Below are 25,640 nucleotides of genomic sequence, written 5' to 3'. Positions count from 1 at the left end.
ATAAAACTTAGCAATCACTTCTTAATATTGTTTTTATGTAAAACTATCTTATTGCATCCTTTTTTAACGAGTTATGTATATAGGTTTAGGATAGACGATCATCATACAATTTTACAAACTTTTAAGATTTCTTTTGCATAACATGTCGAATTATACATTCTAATAAGAATAAAATCTCATAATAAACAATAAATCGTCATTATATTTTTTTATTTATAAGAAAAATTGATTTAAATCGATTCTCTATTTAAAATTAAAGAATGTTTGAGTGAAAATGGAAGAGAAAAACAAAACAATAAAAAGCGCTCATTCTAACGAAAGAAAACATTTGGTTTCTTTCAATCGGATCTTCCAACAAGAAGCGATCTGTCAAAGGAAGCATCAGTAAGCTTCTGTAACGGAAAGAGAGGAGAAGCAGGAAGGATTTGCAAGTGATTCTTACGAATAGTTTATCTCCGTTTATACCACAATGCAAATGAGGGAACGCCCGAAGGTGGATTCTAGTAAAGTCAAAAGTATATTTAATATATGCGCTCGCGCACACTTCAAGTACGTTCGCTCTAGAAAAAGGTAAGTAGGTGGACGTACGTATATATACACATACAATATGAATACAAGTATCAATGTGGTTCTGAGAAACGGTACGGGTTGGAGGAGTCACGAGTTCACCGACGCCTCGGTTTCTTCATTCATAAAGTCGAGACGACGTGAGTGGTTCGCCTATCGTAATGCTGACTTTACGATCTCGAGCAAAGCAGAAAGAGAGGGAGAGAATACTCGCTCAACTTCTCGGTATTACGTGTTCGAAGCACGATTCTAATTAACTCGAGTCATACTTGATAATCAAACTACAAAACTCTCGTTTCTCATCGAAAACGGAACGTCTACCGTCGCGACGTCTAAACGTCTGTGTATAATTCTCTCTCTCTCTCTCTCTCTTTCTCTCTCTCTTACTTTTTGAAATAAATCGTATTTTAGATTCATTCGTGATTTCATTCACGAACACGATATTGAAATTCTCCTCGTGACGTAGGTCGCAAGTATTTGAAAATAAATAAATAAAGCAAATAAGATTTAAACGAAAATAAAATTTAAAGGACAAGTAGAACAAAACAAAGAAAAAATATGTGTATATAAGTACATATATATATATATATATATATATATGTTTGTATGTATGTATATATATATTCAATATATATATTATATATATATATATATATATATATATATATATATATATGTTTGTATGTATGTATATATATATTCAATATATATATTATATATATATATATATATATATATATATATATATATATATAAGAGAGAGAGGGAGAACACGCTTTAACGAGTCCAAAAAGCCACGCTTCTGAACGTCGAACACATCCGACACACCCAACCGGATACACAGCAGTCCTACACTTCCACCCACTCGCGAACATATTTGCTTCCACGCGCGTAAACCGTTGGCAGAGGCGAAGGAGGAAGAGAAGGAGACTCGAAGGCCGAGGAGAGGCACGCGCGCGCACGTTGCATACGCAACACGATGCACCGCCAACTTCTCTCTCTCTCTCTCTCTTTCTCTCTCTCTCTCTCTCTTTCTCTATCTATCTCTCTTTCTTCCTTCGGCTCTGTGCGTGTGTGTTTTGCTAGAGACCGACGATTGCTGTGACAGAAGAAAGACAAGAGCGAAAGTACTCACCAGTAAAGAGAGAAAGAGAGAGAGAGAGAGAGAGAGAGAAAGAGAGAGAAACAAACTCTGTCATTGACGAACTCGAAGAAACTTGATCAGCGTTATGAAATTTTACGTTTTTGGCAAGGTCAACCTAATTATTATTCTCTCGACATTCTAACGACCTTGATAATTATCTTCGAAAAATGACTTGTAAAATCGATCGATCGGCCGGTCAGTTTGCTTACTTCGTGTATCCATGTAAATACATATGTTGTTTCGTATTTATATGTATGTACATGTATACAAATCCAAAGGAAAATACGGAAGAAGGGAAGAAGGGGATGCGTCACGCGGTGGAACGTGATCTTATCTGCGTCTGGTAGACGATGTGAAAATCGATTACTCGCAGCATCACGAGATCGCAAGATCGTCTCTTGAGAGAGAGAGAGAAGATGCTTCACGATTGGCCGGTTAAGGTGTTTGCCGTTCACTTACAAACTGATTGTATTTAACGTGAGATAAAGCAAAAGAAAAAGAAAAATAAAGAGAAAGAGAGAAGGAAAGAGAGAAAGAGAGAGAGAGAGAGAGAGACAGACAGACAGACAGAGAGGAATAAAGAAAGAGAAAGAGAGCTCATCTTCATCGATAAAAAATATCAAAATATGTTTTCTTATTCTTTTTTTTTTTTATTATTTTTTTTGGATACTCGATTCGTATAATGTAAATAAATTCGTCTACATTTGAAGATAAGTAAGTAAAGACTTTGTCTTTGGATGCGATACACCAAGTTCTATTCGTGCTTGAGGTTACGGATAATAATCAGAACGGAACGGAACGACCTCGAGCGTAAACGCGAATGCTGACTGGACTACACTCGGAGCTATCTACATAGCTATCTTTTAATCTTGACGATACATGTATGTATCTATGAATGTGTCTTTCCAACTAAACTATCTTTTCGATCGTTCTCTTTCTCTCTATCTCCCTGTACGTGTTGTTCGTGCATGTTCCTCGCGAATTCGTTCGTTCTATTCGAATTTATGAAGAAAATTTATGAAATTTTACCTTTCCGTTTAGTTACAAACAAATAGAAATAAACGAAATATAATTTGCGAGAAAAATAAAATTAAATTACTTATGGTATAAGTAGTAGTATCATAGTTACTGAATATCTATACCTTTATACGTTAAGGTGTACGTTTCGTATGACGAAATGAAACAGAATGTCGAAAGTGAAAATACTTTCCATCAAACGTTCATGAATGATAAAGCAATCATTTGAACGAAAAATTGCATGAAATGTATTCGTCGAGAATAAGAATGATGATGGTGACGACGACGAGGAGGAGGAGCAGGAGGAAGAAGAGGAGAAGAAGAAAAAGAAGAAAAAAAAGAAAAAGGAGGAACAGGAGGAGGAAGAAGGGAGGTCATAGTTGTGATAGGATGAAATACAAAGTTACCGTCTTACCTTCGACGAGATCTCTTAGATGGCGGCGTGTAATGATATATGCGTAACTAAATTATGCGTCGGAGGTGGTATTCGATGTAACAACCTGTCATTCGGATTATCATCGAATGATTTTGACATCGATCCCAAGTGTATTCCTTTTCCTTCTCATATATCTCCTCTTCTCTCTCTCTCTCTCTCTCTCTGTTTCTTTCTTTCTTTCTTTCTCATTCTCCCTCGTATAAGAGAAGAGAGACCGTCTGGTGCGATCGACGATCCCTCTATCGTATCGCAGGATTTGTGAACGCAAGGAAGCGAAAGAAGACGAAGCAGACCTGTTCTTCGAACGCCTCTTTGATCGTCCTCATAGATGCTCGAATCAATCTAATCTACCACGAACGATTGGTTCGCACATGAGACAGAGAAAGAAACAAACAGAGGAAGAAAAAGAGAGAGAGAGAGAGAGAGAAGGAGAGAGAAAGATCGTAAAAAACGAGATACGATTCTCGTTAAGTTCATAAACTTTGTTAGTCTATTATGTTGATATAGACTGCACGTATGTTTATGTTATGTTTTACGGATTAAAAACGTTTATTTGCAGTTTTTTACAACAATACCAGAAGCAATACCAGGAGTAGCAGTTGCAGTAACAGTAGCAACAGAAAGACAGAAACGTTCGATTGATATTTTATGAGTTTAGGGTGAGAATATAAAATCTTCGTGGAAAACAAGCACAACTTCTTTCGAAGATTCCCAATATAAAAAAAAAGAAAGAGAGAAAGAGAGTGAGAAAGAGAAAAAGAGAGAAAGAAAGAGAAAGAGAGGGGATAGACTTTATCGATCCTTTTTTTCCTTGTCGAAGAACCGACATGTGATTCTGGTAAGTCGAAGCGTGTGAACGAAAAAGAATATACTGTGAATAGAAAACACGTCGACGTACGAGTAAAAGATACAGAAAAAGAGAGCGACCAAAGTCTTGCTCGACCGTTTATATTCTTTGTGTCTCTGACCTCTGTCTCTCCTTTTCTCTATCCCTTATCCTCTCGTCCTCCTCCTCCTCCTGCTCATCATCATCATCATCATCATCCTCTTTCTTCTGTATATCTGCTTTTGGTGTATCGAGGGAGCTGAGAGACGTCGACCACTTAACGATATTCGAATGTCGTCATCGTCGAGGAGGAGATGGAAAGAAGACTGTGAATTTATCGAAGGTTAAATTCGGCGGACCGTATCACAATCCTGGTCTAACTAAAAGAAAAAAAGAGATAGAAGAAAGAAAAAGAAGAAGAAGAAAAAGAAGAAGAAGATAAAGAAAGAAAAAATATATATATGTGGCAGGAGGATCGCGTATAATCTCGAGCTCCCACCAAAGAAATAGCCTTGGAAGAAATACCGTTTATGTTAGTCTCACGATTTACGACCAATAAACTATATCTATCCTTCTTCTTTCTATATCTATCTTCTCTCTCTCTCCCTCTCTTTCTCTGTCTCTCTCTCTCTCTTTCTCTTTCTCTGTCTCTCTCTCTCTCTCTCTTTCTATATATATATATATATATATATATATATATATATATATATATATATATATGTATATATATATATGCATGTACATATATATATATATAAATATATATATATATAAATATATATATATATATATTTTCTCTCTCCTTCTTGCTCTATCTACCTATTTATCTATCAACTTTTCTCATGAAGCATCCTAAAGGCGGAAGGTATCTTCCCAGCGCCAAATTTAGAATTCTACGAATTTCTTCTAACATTTCCCGAAGAAAACGCATCGGTGGTCGTCGCGTTCGCGGAAGCAATCTTAGAAATGGCGTTTCTGAAGAAAACAGCAAGAGAAGAAGAAGAAGAAAATGAGGAGAAGCTTCCCGAGTTCTCGCCGCAAAGGCGAGCATCGAGCGTTACCTGCGGTAAATCGTAGTTCGTCGGCTTGAAATCCTCTTGTTTCTAACACGAGAATATCGACTCTTCTAGTCAAACGTGCATCGATGCAACTGCTCGGTGCAACGATGTCGACGAGCTGAGGTAGAACAAATGCGGACCGCAGTGTCGATCGACAGTAAAGAAGAAGAAGAAGAAGAGGAAGAAGAAAAAGAGAAGAGGAGGAAAATAAAGTAGGACTCGTATAAGGATAGAATTCGCGGATAAAAAACCGGTTTCGTGCTTTCGGGTGCCATTCGAGGCGTTTAGTCCATTGCCGGAGCATCTAAAACAGATGTAGCGACGTAGGTGAAGCGGTATGAGGGTGAACGACGAGAGAAAAAAGAAGAAATAAAAGAAAGAAAAAAGACAAGATAGAGTGAAAGGGAGGAAGGAGAGGAAGAGAAGAAGAGGACCGAAGTCTCGATCAAGTGAAACGTGTTTTGGAATTTTGCACCGGAACCGTGGCGTCACGTTCAATTTGTTGCGGGCGCTAGACCGCAAGAACGGACGATCGACGAAACGATCGATAAACTCAGTGATCGATCCTTACGATCTCCTGCGCGAAAATAACGAAAACGAAGGAAGAAGTAGAAGAAGAAGAACAAGAAGAAGAAGAATAAAAAAAGGAAAAGTTCAAGTCACTAAGAGTTGCTTCTCTCGAAGTATAATATTTCTCATTATTCGATAGATCACCAAAGATAGAGCTCTCAGAACTGTCCAAAGGCAAGTCGATCGGATGACTCACGCAAAAGGTTTCTTGTGGGGTCATAAACGGTCGATCAGATTGAGACTCCTCTCGTACCATATACGGATCTTTTGACATATAACAGTGTCTCGGAGATAGTCCTTCTTAAGTATTTTGTCTATGGAATAGCATTACGGCTGTTAAGTGAATGTCGTTACGAAGAAAAATGACCCTTACCAAACGATCAGCTTGATCATCCTGGATCGAATTATCGCTTTAACGAAGTAAACACGGCGAATAAATGTACGTACGTATGATCAATGAATGATCGATCGATCGATCAATGGAACGATCGATCTATCTATCATCTATCTATCTATCTATCCATCTATCTATCTATCTATCTATCTATCTATCGATCGTCATATACTCGTTCCACTCACATTTACTTTTGCGAGGTATAGCTCAAGTTCCTTGTATGGATCCATCTCGATGGTGGTTCTCCTCTCATCCTGCTTAACCGTGTCAACATCGATACCAGCTTCAACGATTTTCAAACAATTCTTCCTCGCTACCAGTAAGCCAGGTGCGATGTTCCCTTTCGAGGCATCGACCTGCTGCCCACCACTGTCTTCCATGGTCTCCATGCTCCGCCGTCACCTTGACCTTACGCGCATTTTCTCGTGCACCTGCAACCGGAACAAGATGTCTTAGGATTCCAAGTAGTACCAACTTGACTACCTATACACCAACGATCAAATACATTAATTATTTTACCAGAGTTACTTTCTCCTTCCATTTTCAATTATTGTATTACTCGAAAATATTAATTTTAATTTGATCAGATAAAAAAAAGGAGGATCAGTAAGAAATGAAATGAAGAAAAATTAATAAATTTCCAAGAGAATGGATATATTTTTCTTTTTTTTATAATGCATTATTAGTCCTCGTGATTCGTATTTCGTAGTCAGAGTATAATGCCTGCTTGTCAAACCTTTGAAAAGGGTAAAACGACCACCTACTCCGTTAGCCATTACATTTCCTCTAAATTTAACTGGTCGTACGGTTTAGTCACTAGGGAGGCTAATTATATTTCGCAGATTAGATTTCCTAAAGAAAATGAAAGGAGGAAATAATCCGAGAACGTTTCTTCGATCGTATATTCAAACGAACGACCCACGTTTCTTCATAGCTGTTAAAGGACTATCTTGGATTTTATCGATGTAAAATTAATCGTCTCCCCATAAAAGTAAAGACAATACTTCTAACGAAAGAGTATAGTAGATCGTATTGAATAGCTTTCGATGCTTGGAATATTTTATGAACTATAAGATATAATAAAAGGAAATATAATAACAATAATAATAATAATAATAATAATAATAATAATAATAATAATAATAATAATAATAATAATAATAATAACAATAATAACAATAATAATAATAAAAGAAAAGAAAAAAAAATAGGCGACGCCTATTTGCAACATGATCACATAGAACTCCAATGCCTTTTGAGAAAAACTAGTTTCTCTCGTTCGGTCGCTAGGCGATAATAATAAAATCGCTTGTAAAGGGTATATCAAATATTGCACTTATCGGCGCTAGTCCATATCATTGCTGGGACTTTCTTGTTCGTAATATTTTGACAAACACTTCGATAAAGTCTTGACGACTAGCCGGTCGAGTTTCAAGATCGCATATCTACATAAGTAGATATTCGAAAGATACCATACAATCCTCGTTCCTTGCATTCGCGACAAACTCCCATGAAACAATATCAAAAGATACGAAACATAACTTAATATTTACAAAATCGAATAAATGAATTACGAACATTTCCGTTCCACTTTTTCTTTCGGTTTAAGAAACAGAAAATAAAAATACAAAAGAAAAAAATAAACAAAAAACAAAAAAAAAAGAAAGAAAGGAAATGAAATCGAACGAAAAAAAAAAAAAAGAAAAAAGAAAAGATCGAGTCAAACTTTCGCCAAAACGAATCGACGAATTCGCACGTACGATCGACGATCTCGAAACTTTCCCATTCGTTGATGGTCTTTAACCATAAACGGAGTGGTTGCCTTCCGTATGACGTATTGTGTGCAGTTCGTTCACGCGGCAAAGTTCAGAGGAGGCACCGCCGCGAGGATACGCCGAGTTACGTAAGGTTAATTGCGGTCGTTCAAGTTGCCAGCTCGGTTGCTCGGTGGTTGTGTTGTGTAGGGTACGCGCGCGCGAGAGCGCATCGGTGCGTGCGCACGTGCGCACGTTCCATCGTTCGAACGACGATCGTTATCGTCATCGTTGAACTTTGGTTGGAATTCGCTCGATAATTTTTACAATATTCTTATAGAAAGAAACAAAAAAAGAAAAAAACCACCTCCCTTTTTCTTTTCTTTTTTCGTGCATTGTCATCGACAGAAAAAAAAGAAAAATGAATATTTCTCATTAGGTCGAAAAAAATTTCATAGTATAGTTCGGTCATTATATAGTCGAACAATGATATGCAAAATGAAGCGATAACTACATTCAACGAGGACAAACATTAAAAATTAGACTATGAAGTTGACTAATGTCGAATGAGTTAATTACCTACTTAAGCTTATCGCGGATGAAAACACTGTACTTCTTTTTTGAGGTAACCTTATGTATTGTAAAAGACAAACTTTTTCGTAAAATTATTTAAAGGAGAAAATTTTTGAAAAAAAGAAATCAATTTACACAATGAACGTTTCTGTGAACCAAATATTATATGGTATTGTATCGTCTTGTCGGACTTATATGTCCGCTAAGTTGCCATTCAAAAAGGAACTACTCTCGAATTCAACAGGTTAATATTTAAACGTGTGTTAGCATACAACATGGATGTATATATACGGTCACAGAGAATAACAAAAACGGAAGCGACGTTACAACGTTCAAATAAAGAGAGAAAGAGAGAGAGAAAGGTTAAATGAAGACATCGAAGTTACATTCAAAGCAGGAAGAAGTTAAATAACACGCGTCATCGAACAATCATGCTTATCGGCCACCTTAAGGCTCGTTTGCAAAACAAATTATTCGAAGGCGAGTAAGAGAACTGCTTACTCAATACGGTGGACAACGCACCGTACGTACAACGCCCTTTCTAAGCCTACGCTATCGATGATAGAGTTTACCTTGGTTAAAAAAAATCTTACGATATATCCTGGCGAACGTGTTAAATGATCGATGAATGAGTGAGAGCACGCAAGCAATCCGCCTTCTCTCTACAAGATAGAACTTCTCCCTTCTTTCCTTCCAATATCCTAACGCGACGCCTTGTAAGCTACGATCAAAGAGAAAGAGACGGACGATCGGTCGGTCGGTCGGACGAACGGACAGACAAATAGATAGACGAACAGAGACAGAGACAAAAAGAGAGAGACTCGTGCTTGTATAAAGAAAATATTATTTGCACGCGAGCCTATTATGATAAAAGATCGCGGAACGCTCTCGGCTGGATTCGTCGAGTTTCTCGATGCAAACGAGATTTGAAGTATGGTATGAATGTAGCTATATATATATATATATATATGTGTGTGTGTGTGTGTATACATAGGTACGTATATACATATGTACGTATGCACGTATGCACGTATGCACGTATGCACGTATGCACGTATGCACGTATGCACGTATGCACGTATGTATGTATGTATATATGTATGATGTAAGTACGTAGGTATGTACATATGTATGTAACTGAAGTGATAGTCGACGAGTTCAAATGGAACGTTCAAATGGAAACGTACAAATGCAATTTGGTCACTTATGCGAACGACACACATACCATTGATGAACCGTATCGTACTGTAGGATTTTACATACGTACAATTCCTATATTACTTGACGTCGAAAATAACGTTGATCTCTCTCTCTCTCTCTCTTTCTCTCTTCCTCTCTCCTAATCCCACGGTCATCATTATTTGATTAAAATGTCCGTTCATTAATCCGACGAGAGTACGTCTAATGTCATGCTAATTCGTCGCGTGACGACACGGTGCATGAGTCACCCTAACGAAGTCACTCGATGTTTCGCTCGACTTCACGACTTAATAAAAGCAAAAAAAAAAAGAAAAGAAAAAAGATTACAAACGCGTATCGTTTTTCCACCCTCGTAAAAAAATAAAACAAAAAATAATAAAAAATAAATATCATATTCGAACATAAGAAAAACAGCAAAAAAAGAAAAGATAATATGAACAGGCAGAATTACGTTAAAGTAGAACGCATTAAAATATAACCAATATACATGCTGTGAAAACTTTCGAATAACCTTCGTGATATTAAATGAATTTAAAAACGGACCATTTTTCTTTCCTCTTCTGTTTTTTCATTTTCACAATAATATATTTGTTAATTCGTGAGAATGTTTACAATGAGACAATACACTATAAGACTAATATATATATACTGTAAGAATAATTCAAACTTCTGCATGAGAGTGTACTCATCTTATTATCAATAAACTTCAATTCTCCGGATCGTAGGTGCAAATGAGAGAGGTAAAGGAGATACCAAAAATTTGTCTCGTCGCGTTTACGAAGTCTATTTGCCGTAATTCTCTCTCTCTCTCTCTCTCTCTCTCTCTCTCTCTCTCTCGATTACCAACACTCTTATATTTCGGTCTTTAAAACGAATCCGGTCTTCTCGGTCCGTACTGCAAAAGTCATAATGGAATACCACGTGTCTCGAGGCAGAGGCGTCAATTTGTGGTGTCAGCGCGGCTTTTATGGCTTTAACACTCGTTAAACGTTCGTGTACATTAAGACGAATAACACGGTTTACGGCAAGGCAAACGCGAACACCCTTTTTCCATCGTTTCGCGTTCCTATGGAGTCTCACTTAACTTATATATATGTATCTTACACGATATTTAAACGAATTTACGCGGGCGAAAATATGTGAGCTCGCGATTTATTGTCCTTTTTCTTTTTTGTTTTTCTTTCTTCTTCCTTTTTTTCTCTTTTTTTTCATTTATTCACGAGGCGATGAAGATGGAAAACACAACATCCACGAAATCTAAAAAGGCAATTCGTAGAAACGTGTTAACAAGAAAATCAAAGAATTATTTTAACACGTTTGCTAGTAAGATTTAACGATTAATCACTGGCCAGTGTACGTCTAATCATTTTTCCAAAGCTTGCGTCACATTCATGTTAGAAAAACCATATCGATAAGCCCGTTATCGCAAGTGATAAATTGTTTAAACGAGAAAATGATAGATGAGACCTTTCGTGAAAAAGATCCTCGAAAGCGATCGTTCGAGATCGACCAAGAAAAAGAAGAAAACGAAGAAGAAGAAGAAGAAGAATAGATCACCTGCGATGGATCCCTCGCTATTGCAAAACTGGTTTTCGATCGTTCAAGCTAATTGGAATTAAAGCGATCATCCGCTTTCTCTCTCTTTCTTTTAATGCTTCTTTTTAGTGATAACGACGGTAATTAGGAATACACGATATATCCATTTCATTGGTGGTTCTTTCGACTTACCGAAGGTGAATTGGACCCTTTCTAATCGTAAACACGTTATTAAAAGCCTTTCGTAAATTCTCAAAACGTTAATCGATCGATGAAACGAAGCGTCGATGTGAATCACTCGGAAAAGAGTTGCGACCGGTTGTGTTTCTAGTTAAAATCCACATCACCGGAGTTGTACTCCCGGCGATAAGATAATTGCGATATTGCAGTTACGTGGAAGCAAAGTTGCAAATACGTCTTGTATTACCTAACGAAAGAAATCTTTCTCATCATCGTCGCGTCATTTTTATTGTTCCTTGAAACAAAAAAAACAACAGCTATAATAATTATTTATATTCGTCCGCAAAAGAAAAAGATCATGAAGAAATAAAAAAAAAAAAAAAGAAAAAAGAATTACTAACAACGATCTATAGCTATAGTTTTCGAAGGATATCAAAGGTAAAATTCAAAAGAATAATTCAATTTCTAATCATATAATGAAATTTGATTATAAATTTTTATCGACCAATGATCTTGCTTAGGTCTATTAATGATAATAAAAGAAAGACCATAGACACAAAACCGTCTCTATACTCTCTAAAGATACGGATGTTAGAGTCGTTTAGCGAGCGCTAAACACCACGGGCATCCAGGCGTTCTGTTCGGCCAACTCCTCGTACCGCTCGTCGACTCATTCTATTGAATGCCTCCTAGCGGATTCGTTCCTTTGCAAGCGAGAGAGAACCTCTCACAGGAGGCCTTGCAAGGTTACCTATCTTAGCGAGGTCTACGAACCGCTCGCGAGTCTGCGTAACAGCGTGGCCAACCTGCTAGACGACGTTCTATGCTTTCTCTGCGAATTGTATTACATTGTAACTTCAAAACAGTAAAAGAGAGAGAGAGAGAGAGAAAGAGAGAGAAGAAGAGAAAAAAAAATTATTCTTTGTCTTTGACAATGTATAATGTAAAATGTAATTGATAAATCGTAAGGTTCTTATGATTCATAAATCATATAAAAAAAAGTGTATGAAAGAAATATCATAAGAAATGATACGTTTTCTACGCTAATTGAATAACCTTCTTCATTCCTCTCTCCTCTCCCCTCTAACTCCATCTCGTTTTTTCTTTAGATCACAGAAAAACGCATAATATGAGCACTTCGATATGAGCCACACTCATGATAGGGTAATAATTATTCGCAATGTTACGTGATATATGTAACTGATTTATACATTCCGGTAGTATCTACGAGGCACGTGGAAAATAGCCACCACCAAAGCATGAATGCTTTATATTCTTTTCATATCCGAGTACATTGATTTATTGACGGGTATTATCATTCTTCTCAGACGTTCTAGTCCATGTAACAGAATATCGAGAATATTGAAGTAGAAAAAGAAAAAAATATATTATGCGATCACGAAGGTTGCATGACAAGAGTTATCGCGAACGTTATTAAGAATTCGCTTACCATTTCAAATATCATTAGACGAGATATTATCATTATGGAATTAATTCATCTACAGTTACGTACGATTTCAAACGATATAAGAAAGTGATTTAAAATATCGTAATAGTTAGTAACGAAACGACGAACAAATTTGTTTCTAACATTTTCTTAAACGAATTGTAATCTTAAAATTATATTGTAATTCTATGCGAATTCTTCCTACGTAGCGATATAAAGCCACCGAGAAAGAGTGATTCACATTAAGTTGAAGCGCTCCTTCATCTCTGGAAACATACATATGTATGTACGTACGTACGTATATATATATATATGTACATCTATATATACACATACATATACACATATATACACATACATAAACATATATATATATACATATATAAATGTATCGTTTGATCTAGCAATCGTACTAAGAACTCTTGTAATTTTCCGTTCTACGGTAAAGCTCTTTCTCTCTTTATCTATCTATTTATCTATCTATCTATCTATCTATCCATTTACTTTTTTCTTTCTATCTCGAAGATGAAGAACAAGAGATGACGTTTCTACTAGAGAAGAATATAAACGTGGTGATCGCGCAAACGACGTTAATTGGCTTTCTAATTAGAACGGCGGAATTGACGGAAGATGTTGACGATGTAACGCTCTTTATCAGGACGATTTAATCTCTGACATATGTCAAGTACCTACGCGCCATGCGACGATCGCGTTCGATCGCTTTTTATCGCGGAAACGTTCGAATCGAAACAACCAGAAAGTCAAGGTATCTATGAGGATAGAGGAGGGAGTAGTATCTTATCTTAGGATGTGTTTGTGGAGATAGTTAATTGGCAAGTGTGAGGGAGAAAGAGAGAGAGAAAGAGAAAGAACGATGAGGGAGAAAGAGAGAGAGAAAGAGAAAGAACGATGAAATAACGTTAACGACGACGGTCTTATGTGCTTTCAGCGAGTCGATACCTATCTACCTTTCCTTTTCCCTTTTTTTCTTCTTTTAGTTTTTTCCTTCATAGTTTATTTTTATTTATTGCATGGAACAGATGATGTTAAGCGATTACAACCAAATCTTCGAAATCGGCGAATAAATTTTCTCGAATATATCTATGATGATGAGAATATATTTGCATATATACTCGGGTTATTTGATAATCTCTCCCTCTCTCTCTCTCTCTCTCTTTTCAAGAAAATTCGTACAACATTCGAAAAATTTAAATTCACGATGAATTTTCATCTCGAACAGTTCGTCTTCCCCGAACGAAATGAATTTAAAGAGAATCATCGTAGTCGATTCTCTTTCTCTCTCTGTCTCTCTCTCTCTCTCTCTCTGTCTCTCTCTCTCTCTCTGTCTCTCTCTCTCTTTCTCTCTCTCTCTCTCTCTCTCTCTCTCTCTCTCTCTTTCTCTTTCTCAATTTCTCTATCTCTATCTCTCTTTTATAATTTTGAAGTTGAACGATTTTGCAATCTTTTTGTATCCTCAATGAAATTTGCATAGCTCGTCAAACATAAAGAAAGCGTGATTCCACTTTCGTAAGAGTTCAAAAAAAAAGAATGAAAAAAAGAAAAAAAAGAAGAAATGGATAGAAGGCGTCATGCAAAAGGTAGCTTGAAAATATTTAGATCATAGCTGAATCCGTCAGTCAATTCGATTTAAATAAACAACGCGTCGCTTTGCACCCATCGGTAAGCGTATATCGTACGTACGTACATACATATATACGTACATATGTATATATATACATACATACATTTATACATACATACATATATACGTACTTCATACATACGTATATACAAATATACATAAATACATACGTACATACATACATACATAAAGAAAGAAAAAAAAAACGAAGGAACAGGGAAACGTGCTACAAGTCGGCTTTAGACGAGAGATGTTTGTTTAGGTCGTCTCACGGAGAAGAAAAGATTCATGAGATAGCAAAGAAGCGGGTATCATGAGTCGACTAGAAATTCCAAAGCTCGAAATTAAATTCGTATTCGAATCCTTTCTTTTCATTTAGATACCTATACGCATACATATATACATCGTTTACGAACCCTTTAAGTCGATTTTGAGTTCACATGACGTGCATTCTACTGTAATAACAATATCAAACGAACGGATAATCGTAATCTTTATTCCTGATTTAAAAAAAAAAGAAACAAATTCAAATGAAACGAAGAAAAAAGAAAGAAAGAAAGAAAGAAATGTAATTCGAATGGAGCGTCAAGAACATCGATCGAGATCAATCGTGAGTATTGTCTATACATACATATTCGAAACAACCATCGACTATCGTGCAAGCGAGTATCGATCGAATGCGGATCACGAATTACCGAGTACGTACCTAACGTTCTTTTTTCGAGATCGTACGAGAATCGGTTAAATGATCCTCGGAAAAAGTAGATACGTACAATAAAGCGTGATCGGAGCGAACCATTTTCTGGTAGGTAAGAAAAGAAACAGAGAAAGGTAAAGATAAAGAGAGAGAAAGAGAGAGAGAGAGAGAGTAAGGAACGAGAGAGGACTCTTTTCTCTCTGTCCTTTCTACCCTCCATATCTCCGTATCTTCTCGCTTCCCTCCTTCTTCTTCCTCCTCTTTCTCCTTCTCGCGACTCTCCAGAGTCGTAGAACTGGTTTTACGCGCGACCGATTCCGAGGCGTATAATGGCGCGAGATAGAGAGAGAATATCCGCGATCTTTAACGACGTGCCGTCCTTCTCTCTTCCAAAGAGGGCCGATTTGTCCGATCGAAAGCATCGGATTTCATTAACGATCCCTCGATCGTTCAATCGATCGACAGAACCATTTTGTTCCTCGCTATAGAACTTTGACAATCCTTCGACGTAAGAACTTTCGTCGATTTGACTCGACAGGGTTGATTCAATCGAATCGATCGATCGATCTGTCAGAATGACAAATTTTAACGGCTACGATCATTGTTATCATAGTTGAAGGATTTTTAATTTATGAACGGGAAAATTGAAATCTTTCAAATCGTTCGCGCGCTCGCTAGGACGAAAATCGAAATATAGATATATTTGACCGGATCGAAGATCGAAATTATGTTCGGCGGCTCGTTTATCTCGCTTTGCGATCAGCTTTGGCGATCGGATCCGCGAAGAAGGTTGGTACGCAACTCCACAACGACCGTTACTTCATCCTGATGGACACACACTATAATTAACAGCATTCGAAGAACCGTCGAAGAGCCAACGATATGTGTATACATAGATGTATGTAGGTATGTATACACTTGTGTGTGTGTATATGTACATAAGAAAGTAAGGTGTAGAAGGGGATCTCTCAATAGAAAAAAAAGGCAATAACCTTTTAGCATTTTGCGAATGCCGATGAAAACTAGCGATGATCCTCTCTCTCTCTCTCTCTCTCTCTCTCTCTCTCTCTCTCTCTCTCTCTCTCTCTTTTTATCTTTCTCTTTTATCCGTTACATCGTCGACGAAGACGAGGATGAGGACGACGATGACGACGACGACGACGACGATAACGACGATGATAACGACGACGACTACGACGAAGACGATACCGTTGATGAAAAAGATTTTGAGATTTTGTAGTAAATTATCGACGGAAGGACGCCCACGATTTCCATGTTGGCAGCTTCCATCCTTCGAAAAAATCGCGGAAATATACATATTTTCGCGTTGCACTCGCCGACAACGACTATCTCATCTTCTTTTTCTTTTGCTTTTTCTTTCTCTTTTTCTTCTTCTTCTTCTTCTTTCCTTTTCATTCTTCTTACCACCTCCCACCCGTTCGCCTTTTCGCTCAATTTCACGCATCAACGACGAGCGGTATTAGGATCTTTATCTCTCTCACTCTTTCTCTCTCTCTCTTTCTCTCTCACTCTTTCTCTCTCTCTCTCACTTTTTCTCTCTCACTCTTTCTCTCTCACTCTTTCTCTCTCACTCTTTCTCTCTCTCTCTCTCTCTTTCTCTCTCTCTTTTTCTTATTATGAAAGTTCTCGGTGACAATAGCTCTTTACCGTTTAATCGACCGTAATTGCTTTCTTGCTTCTCATACGTCGTCATCGTCGTTTACCATCCATGAGAGGATTCCAAGAGGAGGTTACTCTTTTATCTCGATATCTTGCAATATCATCGTTTAGTCGAACTTATATATGCTGAAAATCAGGCACAGCTTTCACGTATAGTTTATGTGTACTTTGGTGGATCGAATAACACAGAGAACTAAAGATAGAGAGAGAGAGAGAGAGAGAGAGAGAGAGAGAGAGAGAGAGAGAGAGAAAGAGAAGAGAGAAAGAGAGAGAAAGAGAGAGAAAATTTGATTAAAGTGAGGCACTAAAATCAAAGAATAAATGTGTAAAAACAGAAAAAGAAAAATATAAAAAAGTCGGCTTTAAGCTTGTCATCTTTACGCCAACTACCTGGTGCTTCTTCTCTCGTCTTTAAGACCGAAAAAGACCCCCTTGCTATCGCTTCTTCCTCTACACATTTTTTACCCTCCCGTGGTGCTTCCCAAACTAGAAAAAGAAAAATTGCTTTTGGAAAACTCAAAGATTTATGTATGTGTGTATATATACATATATATATATATATACATGCGTACGTACGCGCGCGTGTGTGTTTAATATGTTCTATAGATTTATTAATATTAACAATTTGAAGAATATATATCTTAAAATTTTATATATATATATATATATATATATATATATATATATATAGTATAGCAATAAATAATAATTTGTAATCATTTAGACATCGTCTCGAATGACTCGAAAAATATATTATAAGCACTTAAAAAATAAAAAAAATATATATATAAATTAAATCGAACTAATAATAAATAAATACATGTCGAACTATATAAGTACATATATCCCGATCGATGTACTTTTCTTCAACTCGTTTCCTTCCTTTCCGTTCCTCGCACTTCCGGTGACGATAAGTAGAGAGCAAGAATCCCTTCGTTCATCGTTGTCGTCGTCGTCATAATTGTCGTTGTCATAGTCGTCGTCATAGTCGTCGTCATAGTCGTCGTCATGGTCGTTGTCGTCATTGTCATAGTTGTTGTCTATTTCCACTCTGGTACATTGTTCTTAATGAGGAAATAAATCGTTCGCTGTAACGTAAACAATCGTAGCTTCGAGAACAGTAAGGCGCTACAGATCAACAAGAGAATTTACATCGTTATCGAGGCATTCGGCAAAGTATTATAAGCGTCGTCCACGCCCGTATCTCTCGCTTTTATAACGATATACTAAAGTGAGCAAGACATTTCTCAAAGCAACGTTTCTCTATTCTTTGTCCTCCACCTTCTCATCCTCCTTTTCCTCCACTTTTTTCCTTTTTCTCTTGCGGAACTTGGAATTTAAATTTTGCCGTGTATCAAGCAACGCAAAGAAAGACGCAGATAAACTCGTTCGCTAGAGTGTATAATTCTGATCGTGAAAGTGTGCAGAGTTTAAAGCTCTCTTACGTATGTACACATACGTAGATATGTGTGTGTGTGTGTGTGTGTATGACGATCTAAAGAATTTTCCACGATAAAAAGAGAAAGAGAGAAAGAGAGAGAGAGAGAGAAAGATACCAGATGCGGCGAAACGGACACGGAATAGCTACGAAGCTAACGTCGTTCCTGCCCTCGTTAATTCCGCCTATTCTAATCGTTATTTCTGATATGCGAGCTTAATAGCACACCACGAAGGACTTTCTAAGCCGTACTGGACTCAGTCTCTCCTTGATTGACTGCGAATATTCGCCACGCGGAATAATAAATTACGTGAAAGAAAGTGCGAGAGCTTGTGGAGCTCTCTTTCTCTCTTTCTTTCTCTCCTTTCCTTTCCTCTTTCTCACTATCTCATTCTCTCCTTCCTCCTTTCAATGCGACAATGCCTAAGCTATATTTGTCTCACTATCCGTGCACTCGTCGACACGCTACAGAACGCACGTAATGTATCGTACGAGGCAAACGTACCATATGTATATACATATACATACACCGCACACACTCGTTTACCAAAAAAAAAAATTAAAAAACTAAAAATATCGGTATAAGCTTCGAGGGTTCGAAGATGAGAAAAATGTCGTCAGAAAAACTATTCGAAGTGCCGTCGTACGTAGGTACGTAGATACGTACAAGGAATAAAAGCCGGATCGTAATACCTCATACATCTCATACATAAATATCTCATACATCGTCCAACGAGATATACAGGCGTTTAAAAGCGTGGAAAGTACGTAAGAAGAGAAAGAAAGAGAAAAAAAGAAAAAAAAAGAGAAAAAGGATCTCTTTGAGAAGAGACAGAACGTCATCTTTAACGGCTCCCGGCGTCTCAACGAGAAAAGTTAGACTCGCGCGAGTCAGTCAGTTAGTGAGCACGCAAGCACACGCGAGCAAAGTTTTGTACGATTTTACGTTGTGTCATAAATGCGGGATGTAAATCACGCAGAGGGACGTTGGCAAGCCGTGTAAAGACCGGCCACGGAATAAAAGAATGCAGGACCGAAGATATGCCGAAGGATCCAACTTATAAACCATCAACGCCATTTCTTTCGCGTGAAACAGATATTCCCACTAATGCCGTTTACGACGAGAATCTTCCTCGAATAAATGGATATCGTTAATTTCGATTCGAAAAATAGGAAAAAAGGATAATTTTAATTTCCTTTCAATGAATCTGAATTCGAAATAAACGTTTAGAAAATAATTTATTATAATAATTTGTATATAATAATTCGTAATTTGTTACGTTTAAAAAAGTAATCGTTTAATATTATAATTACTTTCATGATAAAACGGATAAAGTAATTAACGTATGTACATACGCACGTATATACGTATGAACGTAGGAACGTATGAACGAACGATCCTAGCATAGAACTAACTCGCTATAGATTACGTTCAATGTCTCAATCGATGACGGCAGCGTGCTTGTAACTGGTAGTTTAGATAAAAGGCATGATGATTAGGAGTGATTTAAATCCATGATTTCTATCTAATTTCCGTATCGGCAACTTGCTTTCCACCGAAATCTTCTTTCTTATCTAGTCCTCTTATTCGATCGATTAAATTGTTTTTACAACAAGAAATATATACATACATACATTTATATATTATATATATATATATCTTATATATATATATGTGTATATATATATATATATATATATATATATATAAAACAAAGATATAAGAATGTTATTTTAATCGCGTTTTATCTAACGACAAGTACATAGTTTTTAACGATGAATGAGTATACTTGTTGACAATACACGTCCAGCTTCGACAAATCAAAGAGACAATCTTATCGTCATCCACACAACACTACCGTGGACCTCGAACCGTGCATATTAGCACAATCAGGTATCTGGCCGTCTATCTTTCTTACGTTTTCGGAACACGTAATCGTTCTGTTTATTCGTCGCTCGATAATAGCCTCGAAGGAAAGTCCATTCATAAACGGAAAGAAAACGTTTATCATTTAAAAGGAATTCGATGAATTCGAAATGTCTAAATTTCGATTTTTTAATCAATTCTTAAACATATAATAAATATATAATAAGAAACAAAAAGGTGCGTTTATCGACTAAAAACAGCAAGGAGGCCTCTCACCGAGAGACGAACTCAGAAATAACTTGCTCTCCCGGCTCGAATTAAGGAGTCCGTGTGTTTTCTGTCTTTCTCTCTCTTTCTTTCTCTCTCTTATTCGATTTTAAAATTTCGCAATCGGAGCAGTGACTCTTGAGAAGCAATTCGCTCCGCTCAGCTAGAGAGCTACCTCTCGGAGAACGCCACTAGGAGACAGATAAATACTAGGAATGCAAGGGACAATAGGGGAACGAGGTCCGTACGATACCGGAACCGTCCTCTATTCCATAGTAGTGTATCGTGGACTCTATTTTCTTCGACACTTCGTGACTCCTGACTAGATTTACCGGACACGAGAGAGAGAGAGAGAGAGAGAGAGAGAGAAAGAGAGAGAGAAAGAGAGAGAGAGAGAGAGAAAGAGAGAGAGAAAGAGAGAGAGAAAGAGAGAGAGAGAGAGAGAAAGAGAGAGAGAAAGAGAGAGAGAGAGAGAGAAAGAAGAGAGGGAGAGATATTCCGTCCAAATAACATTGAGACTGACCATCTCTCATTGGAAATGCTTACGTGCTTTCGAGCACGTAGATTACATATACATATACATATACATATACATATATATATATATGTATATATATATATGTATATACATATATATATATGTATATATATATATGTATATACATATATACACATATATACACACACCCATATATATACATATAAAAAGGATTAAAAAAGAAAATTAGAACTTAATCGAAGACAAGCTTTATGGGATGCAAGACAGGGAAGAATAGTAAAAGACAATGGTTTACAACGACGGCATAGCCATGACGAATGCGAACGAGCAGTAGGTAGACGCAGCACGCATAAACGCAATGTGCATACGCCTTCCTCCTTTGAAAGGTTAATCGATATAAAGTTATAAATACCTTGCAGCTTCTACACACACATTTCGTTGCCGTCATGCCATTACTCTCTCAAAGAATGTTTTCTTATTTTCTAATACCATTTAATCTCTTTGTAATACTTTATTGTTTAATCTTAACAGATATCAAAGGATTTTTACAGACTTTTGTAGTATATAAATATATATTTTTTTTATCTTGATCGGAAATATTATTTTCATTTCATTTCCGGATATACACGTCTCAGCTGCGTACAATTCAAGAAACGTGCGAAGAAGCGTGACTAGTAGAAGGAATATTTTAATCGATAGTTCATTCCGAGAGGATGATGATCCTTCTTGATGACGTCATCAACTGTAGAACACTCCGTAGAATCCTAATCAGGAATTCTTATTTGAGAATTCTTACCCACATCCCTCTCTCTCTCTTTTTCTCTCTCTCCTCTCTTTTCGGAGAACTTAGATATCTTTGTTGTTCGATCGATCGATATGTGCGTCGCTCGAACGTCTTTATGAAGAAAGAAAAACAAAATTTCGATTTCGGTTTTGTAGTTACGATCGTTGTATAAATACTGAAAAGGAGATTTCTTGCCATTTCCTTCACAGACTCGCTTCGTACGACCCCGATATTCGATATGAAATTGTCAACAGAGAACGTCGTTATCTCTGTTCTGGAAAAGTCTCGATGAGTGGATCTTGTCAAACTATAATGATACAAGATGGACGAGAGCCGTAACTTATATCCCTCTCGTGAGATAGTAAAGCATTTAACCTTATGTTCCTTCGCACTTTCGCACGTTACTTTCACGATAATAGAAACTTATTGCTAAAGGAGTTAACGCTTCTCTAATAACAGTAATACCTTATCGGCAAGCTTACAATTTTCTCAGATACTCTAACATGAGAAAAGCGTTATAACAATAGATTAGTAATAGTATATATTAAATGACGATGCTTCCTGGTAAACAAAATTTTTTTTCTCTTAAATACGAATGAGAGAATTAAATCTCACCCTGTATATATATATATATATATATATATACCTATATATATATATATATATATATATATATATATACTACAGTATAGATATATCTTTGATGCACGCAAATCCCTTCTTTAGCCTTCTCCGACCGAAAACATTACAATGACCGTTTCTCGGAAAGAGAAAGGAAGAAAAGAATACAAAGAATCTCGAAAAACTCGGCCGGGTCCTTCGATTCAGGACGAAGGAGCGACGAACGAAACGAATGTTGAAACGACAGTCGACCCATAGAATATTTATATCGCATAGTAAGAGCGTATACAGACAAAACAAAACAGACGAGATCGATCCTTGGTTCTTATTGATAAGCGGTACGTCCCTGAAAACGATGATAAATAATAATCGGAGCAAAATACAGGTAGTGTTTACATGTCGTATGAGTTACGAAGAAACTAAAGAAAAACAAATGGAAAGAGAAAAAAAACAAAAAGTAAATTCTTCGGCGATATAATATAAGAGACGAAAATACTACGACGGATATTCGTAGTTTCTAAGAATGTAAACAAACAATTTTTAATATAACTGTAAAAGTTTATATACATGTATACATTCAAAGTATAAATATATATTCTGAGTCTAATATATATATATGTATATATATATATAAATATATATATATATGTGTGTGTGTATTCTAAATTTGTATGTATTCTAAATACATATTCTAAGTTTAATGTATATGTATATATACTATGAATAAAAGTGCAGAAATATAAATAATGAAAATAACTTACCCAAATATCGCAGAAAGCTTCTTTTCCGGCGAATCGGCCAGTTCTCGCGGAAGATCGTAATATGAAAACAATGTTGAAGAAGAGGAGGATGGCGAGCGTCCACGTGCTCGCCCACGACGACGCGTCGAATAATCCAGTGGCAGAAATGATGTGCGTGAATGTCGAAGCATCAGAGAGATGACGAGCTTGAGAGAGGGAAAGAGAAAGAGAGAGAGAGAGAGAGAGAGAGAGAGAGAGAGAGAGAGAGAGAGAGAGAGAGAGAGAGAGAGAGAGAGAGAGAGAAAGAAATAAATAGAAACAGATAGACAGAAATCTCGTCTTGTTCCTTTTTTCTGTTTTTTTTAAGCTAATACACACAAATATATTGTAAAAAAAACACTATGTCACTTTCTTTCTAACGTACATAACATTAAAAATCGCACTGTAAACAACAGGAGAACAACACGCGGTATACGTCCGATTTATATGGTATATATGTACTTATGTATATATGTACGTATATAATGGTCGTTCCTCGATGACGATCGATTTGGCGCCAAATTCAAACGGGTCCCATTCGAGTTCGACGCACTTTCTTTTTCCCCCCGATACCTTTCGAATTCCAAACGACACCTTCGATCTTGTGTCGCGATTACCGACGAATCCGCACGAAGAGGAGACACGCTCGACGTAACCGCAAAAACAGAAGGCGATCTCGTGACTCCCAAATCGATGGTGGGACACGCTCGACAAACTGCAACTACACGCCGAAAACTTTGAAAGAAAACCTCGATATGAGATGTATACAGATTTGTATATGTAAATATATATATATATATAAATATATATATATATTCACATAATATATATATATATATATACTTACAATGTATATACATATATGCATATATACATATATCTGTATATAGAAGCACGTGTGTATCAGTTTTCAATGATCGATTAGAATGAACGGACGACAAATCGGAAGTTAAGAAGAATGCACGAACGGATTTTAACCGGCAGCGCGAAAAATAAAATCAGACGAGAAACAACTAGCACGAACGCCGCGGCGACACTGAGAAACGTCCAACTCGCCGTTCGTTCGCTCGGTACGCCGATCGCGCCGCGCGATACGCTCCCTCTCTCTCTTTCTCTTACTCTCTTCTTCGTAAGGTCCTCCCACTCTACCTCACTTGCTCAAGTTTCCCCCACCTTTTAGCTGAGCTAGCTCCCTCGCTAGCTCCCTCGCACCCGTTCACCGCACACCCAGTTCTCTCTTTTTCTTATTCATCCTTCTCCCTCCTTCTCTCTCTTACTCTCTCTCTCACTCTCTCTCTCTCTCTCTCTGTCTCTTTCTCTCTCTTACAAAGCCTACCAACCGGCGACTCTGGTGGGAAGAATGATGCTCTTCGTTCTCTCTCTTTCTCTGTCTTTTTCTCTCATTCTCGTTCTCTCTGTCTTTTTCTTTCTTTCTTTCCTTCTTTCCTTTCTTCTTCCTTCTTCCTTCCTGATGAGATTATGTTCATCTTCGTCGTACCTTCTATCTCAACTATTTCACGGGATCAGCCGCCTTGTATTAAAACACTTCTCCGACACGTGGTCAAGGAATAATCCTCACTAACCCGTCTTCCATCGTATTAAAAAAATTTTGCATCGATATTTCAATCGAAGAACTTCATAGGGAATGTCACATAAGGAGAATAGTAGGTCGTCATGTCTCTTCTACACATCTGCAAATACAACAAAGGGTTGAACGACCCAAGGAAACGACCTCTTCGTGGACGATCGCGCCTCTAAGCCCACGGATAGGCACCATCCCGGACTAGATGAAGTAATAATAGGGCAATTTCGCTGGCATGCAGCGAGCACGTTGCAACCTATACATACATATACGCGTATACATTTATGTATATATATATATATATATATATATATATATATATATATACATACGTGTATCTTCCTTGTCGAGAGACGATCGATTTCTAAGCAATATCACGATCGAGTCGACCCTTTAAATCGAACACGCGACTCTGCCACGTCTTTTTATACTTTTGCCAACGCGTACGTACGTAGACGTCTATCGATGCCTTTTATCGTCGCGATTGATCTCGCACGCAACGCAACGTTAAATCTACTTTCTCGCATGAGCGACTTCCTTCTTTAGCAATATACATGTGTGTCTGTGTATATATTTGTATATATGTATATATTTATGTGCCCTTATATATATATATGTAAGTATATATATATATATACTTACAAATATATATACATATATATATATATGTATATATAAATGTGTAGAAAATATTACGTCGGAGACAGAACAAACACGATGATGACCGGTTCCTTTAAGTTTTAACTTCAATTCTTCTCGCGTAACAGAATGATATCACCCATTCTACATACTACGTACATACCCGCATGCCTTTCCATTAATCTCAATTAGGTGGTAATTAAAAGCGATTAACAAAAGTGAGATCGTGAACCAAATGATGTTGGATTTGTACGTACGTATATGTATGATCATGTTCCTAAGCACTTTTTTCAAAGTCCATACGTTTTTCTTTTTTGTTTTTTCTTTTTCTTTGTATCGTACGTACGTATATACACAAAAATAAAAAGACGGTGCTATACATATTCTCAATCGTCTAACATTACCCTAAGTAATTGTGAAATCTCGTGATTTATATATTTTCG

The 25,640-nt window shown here is 37.0% G+C and overlaps 1 protein-coding gene across 4 annotated transcripts in view; it reads right to left on the bottom strand.

Annotated features, from left to right (window-relative positions):
• Positions 1-24,057, bottom strand: part of cv-c (RhoGTPase activating protein) — a 170,698-nt gene extending 146,641 nt beyond the window's left edge. For 2 of the 4 annotated variants that reach the window (XM_035881077.2, XM_085657028.1), the window contains exons 1-3: positions 23,824-24,057; positions 22,959-23,711; positions 6,198-6,443 (exon numbers count right to left, since the gene is read on the bottom strand). In XM_035881077.2, the coding sequence (XP_035736970.2) occupies positions 6,198-6,401 (204 nt within the window). In that variant the 5' untranslated portion in view covers positions 6,402-6,443; positions 22,959-23,711; positions 23,824-24,057. Of the gene's footprint in view, positions 1-6,197; positions 6,444-11,267; positions 11,379-22,958; positions 23,712-23,823 lie in introns of those variants that run through there. The other 2 variants (XM_035881076.2, XM_035881078.2) reach the window with 2 other exon arrangements.
• Between the last annotated feature and the right edge of the window lie 1,583 nt (positions 24,058-25,640).

The sequence above is a fragment of the Vespa mandarinia genome, chromosome 5 (assembly GCF_050613455.1).
Source record: "Vespa mandarinia isolate Hongniang chromosome 5, ASM5061345v1, whole genome shotgun sequence".
Taxonomy (NCBI): domain Eukaryota; kingdom Metazoa; phylum Arthropoda; class Insecta; order Hymenoptera; family Vespidae; genus Vespa; species Vespa mandarinia.
The sequence above is the reverse complement of the archived record's forward strand: the minus strand, read 5'-3'. Positions and strand labels throughout refer to the sequence as shown.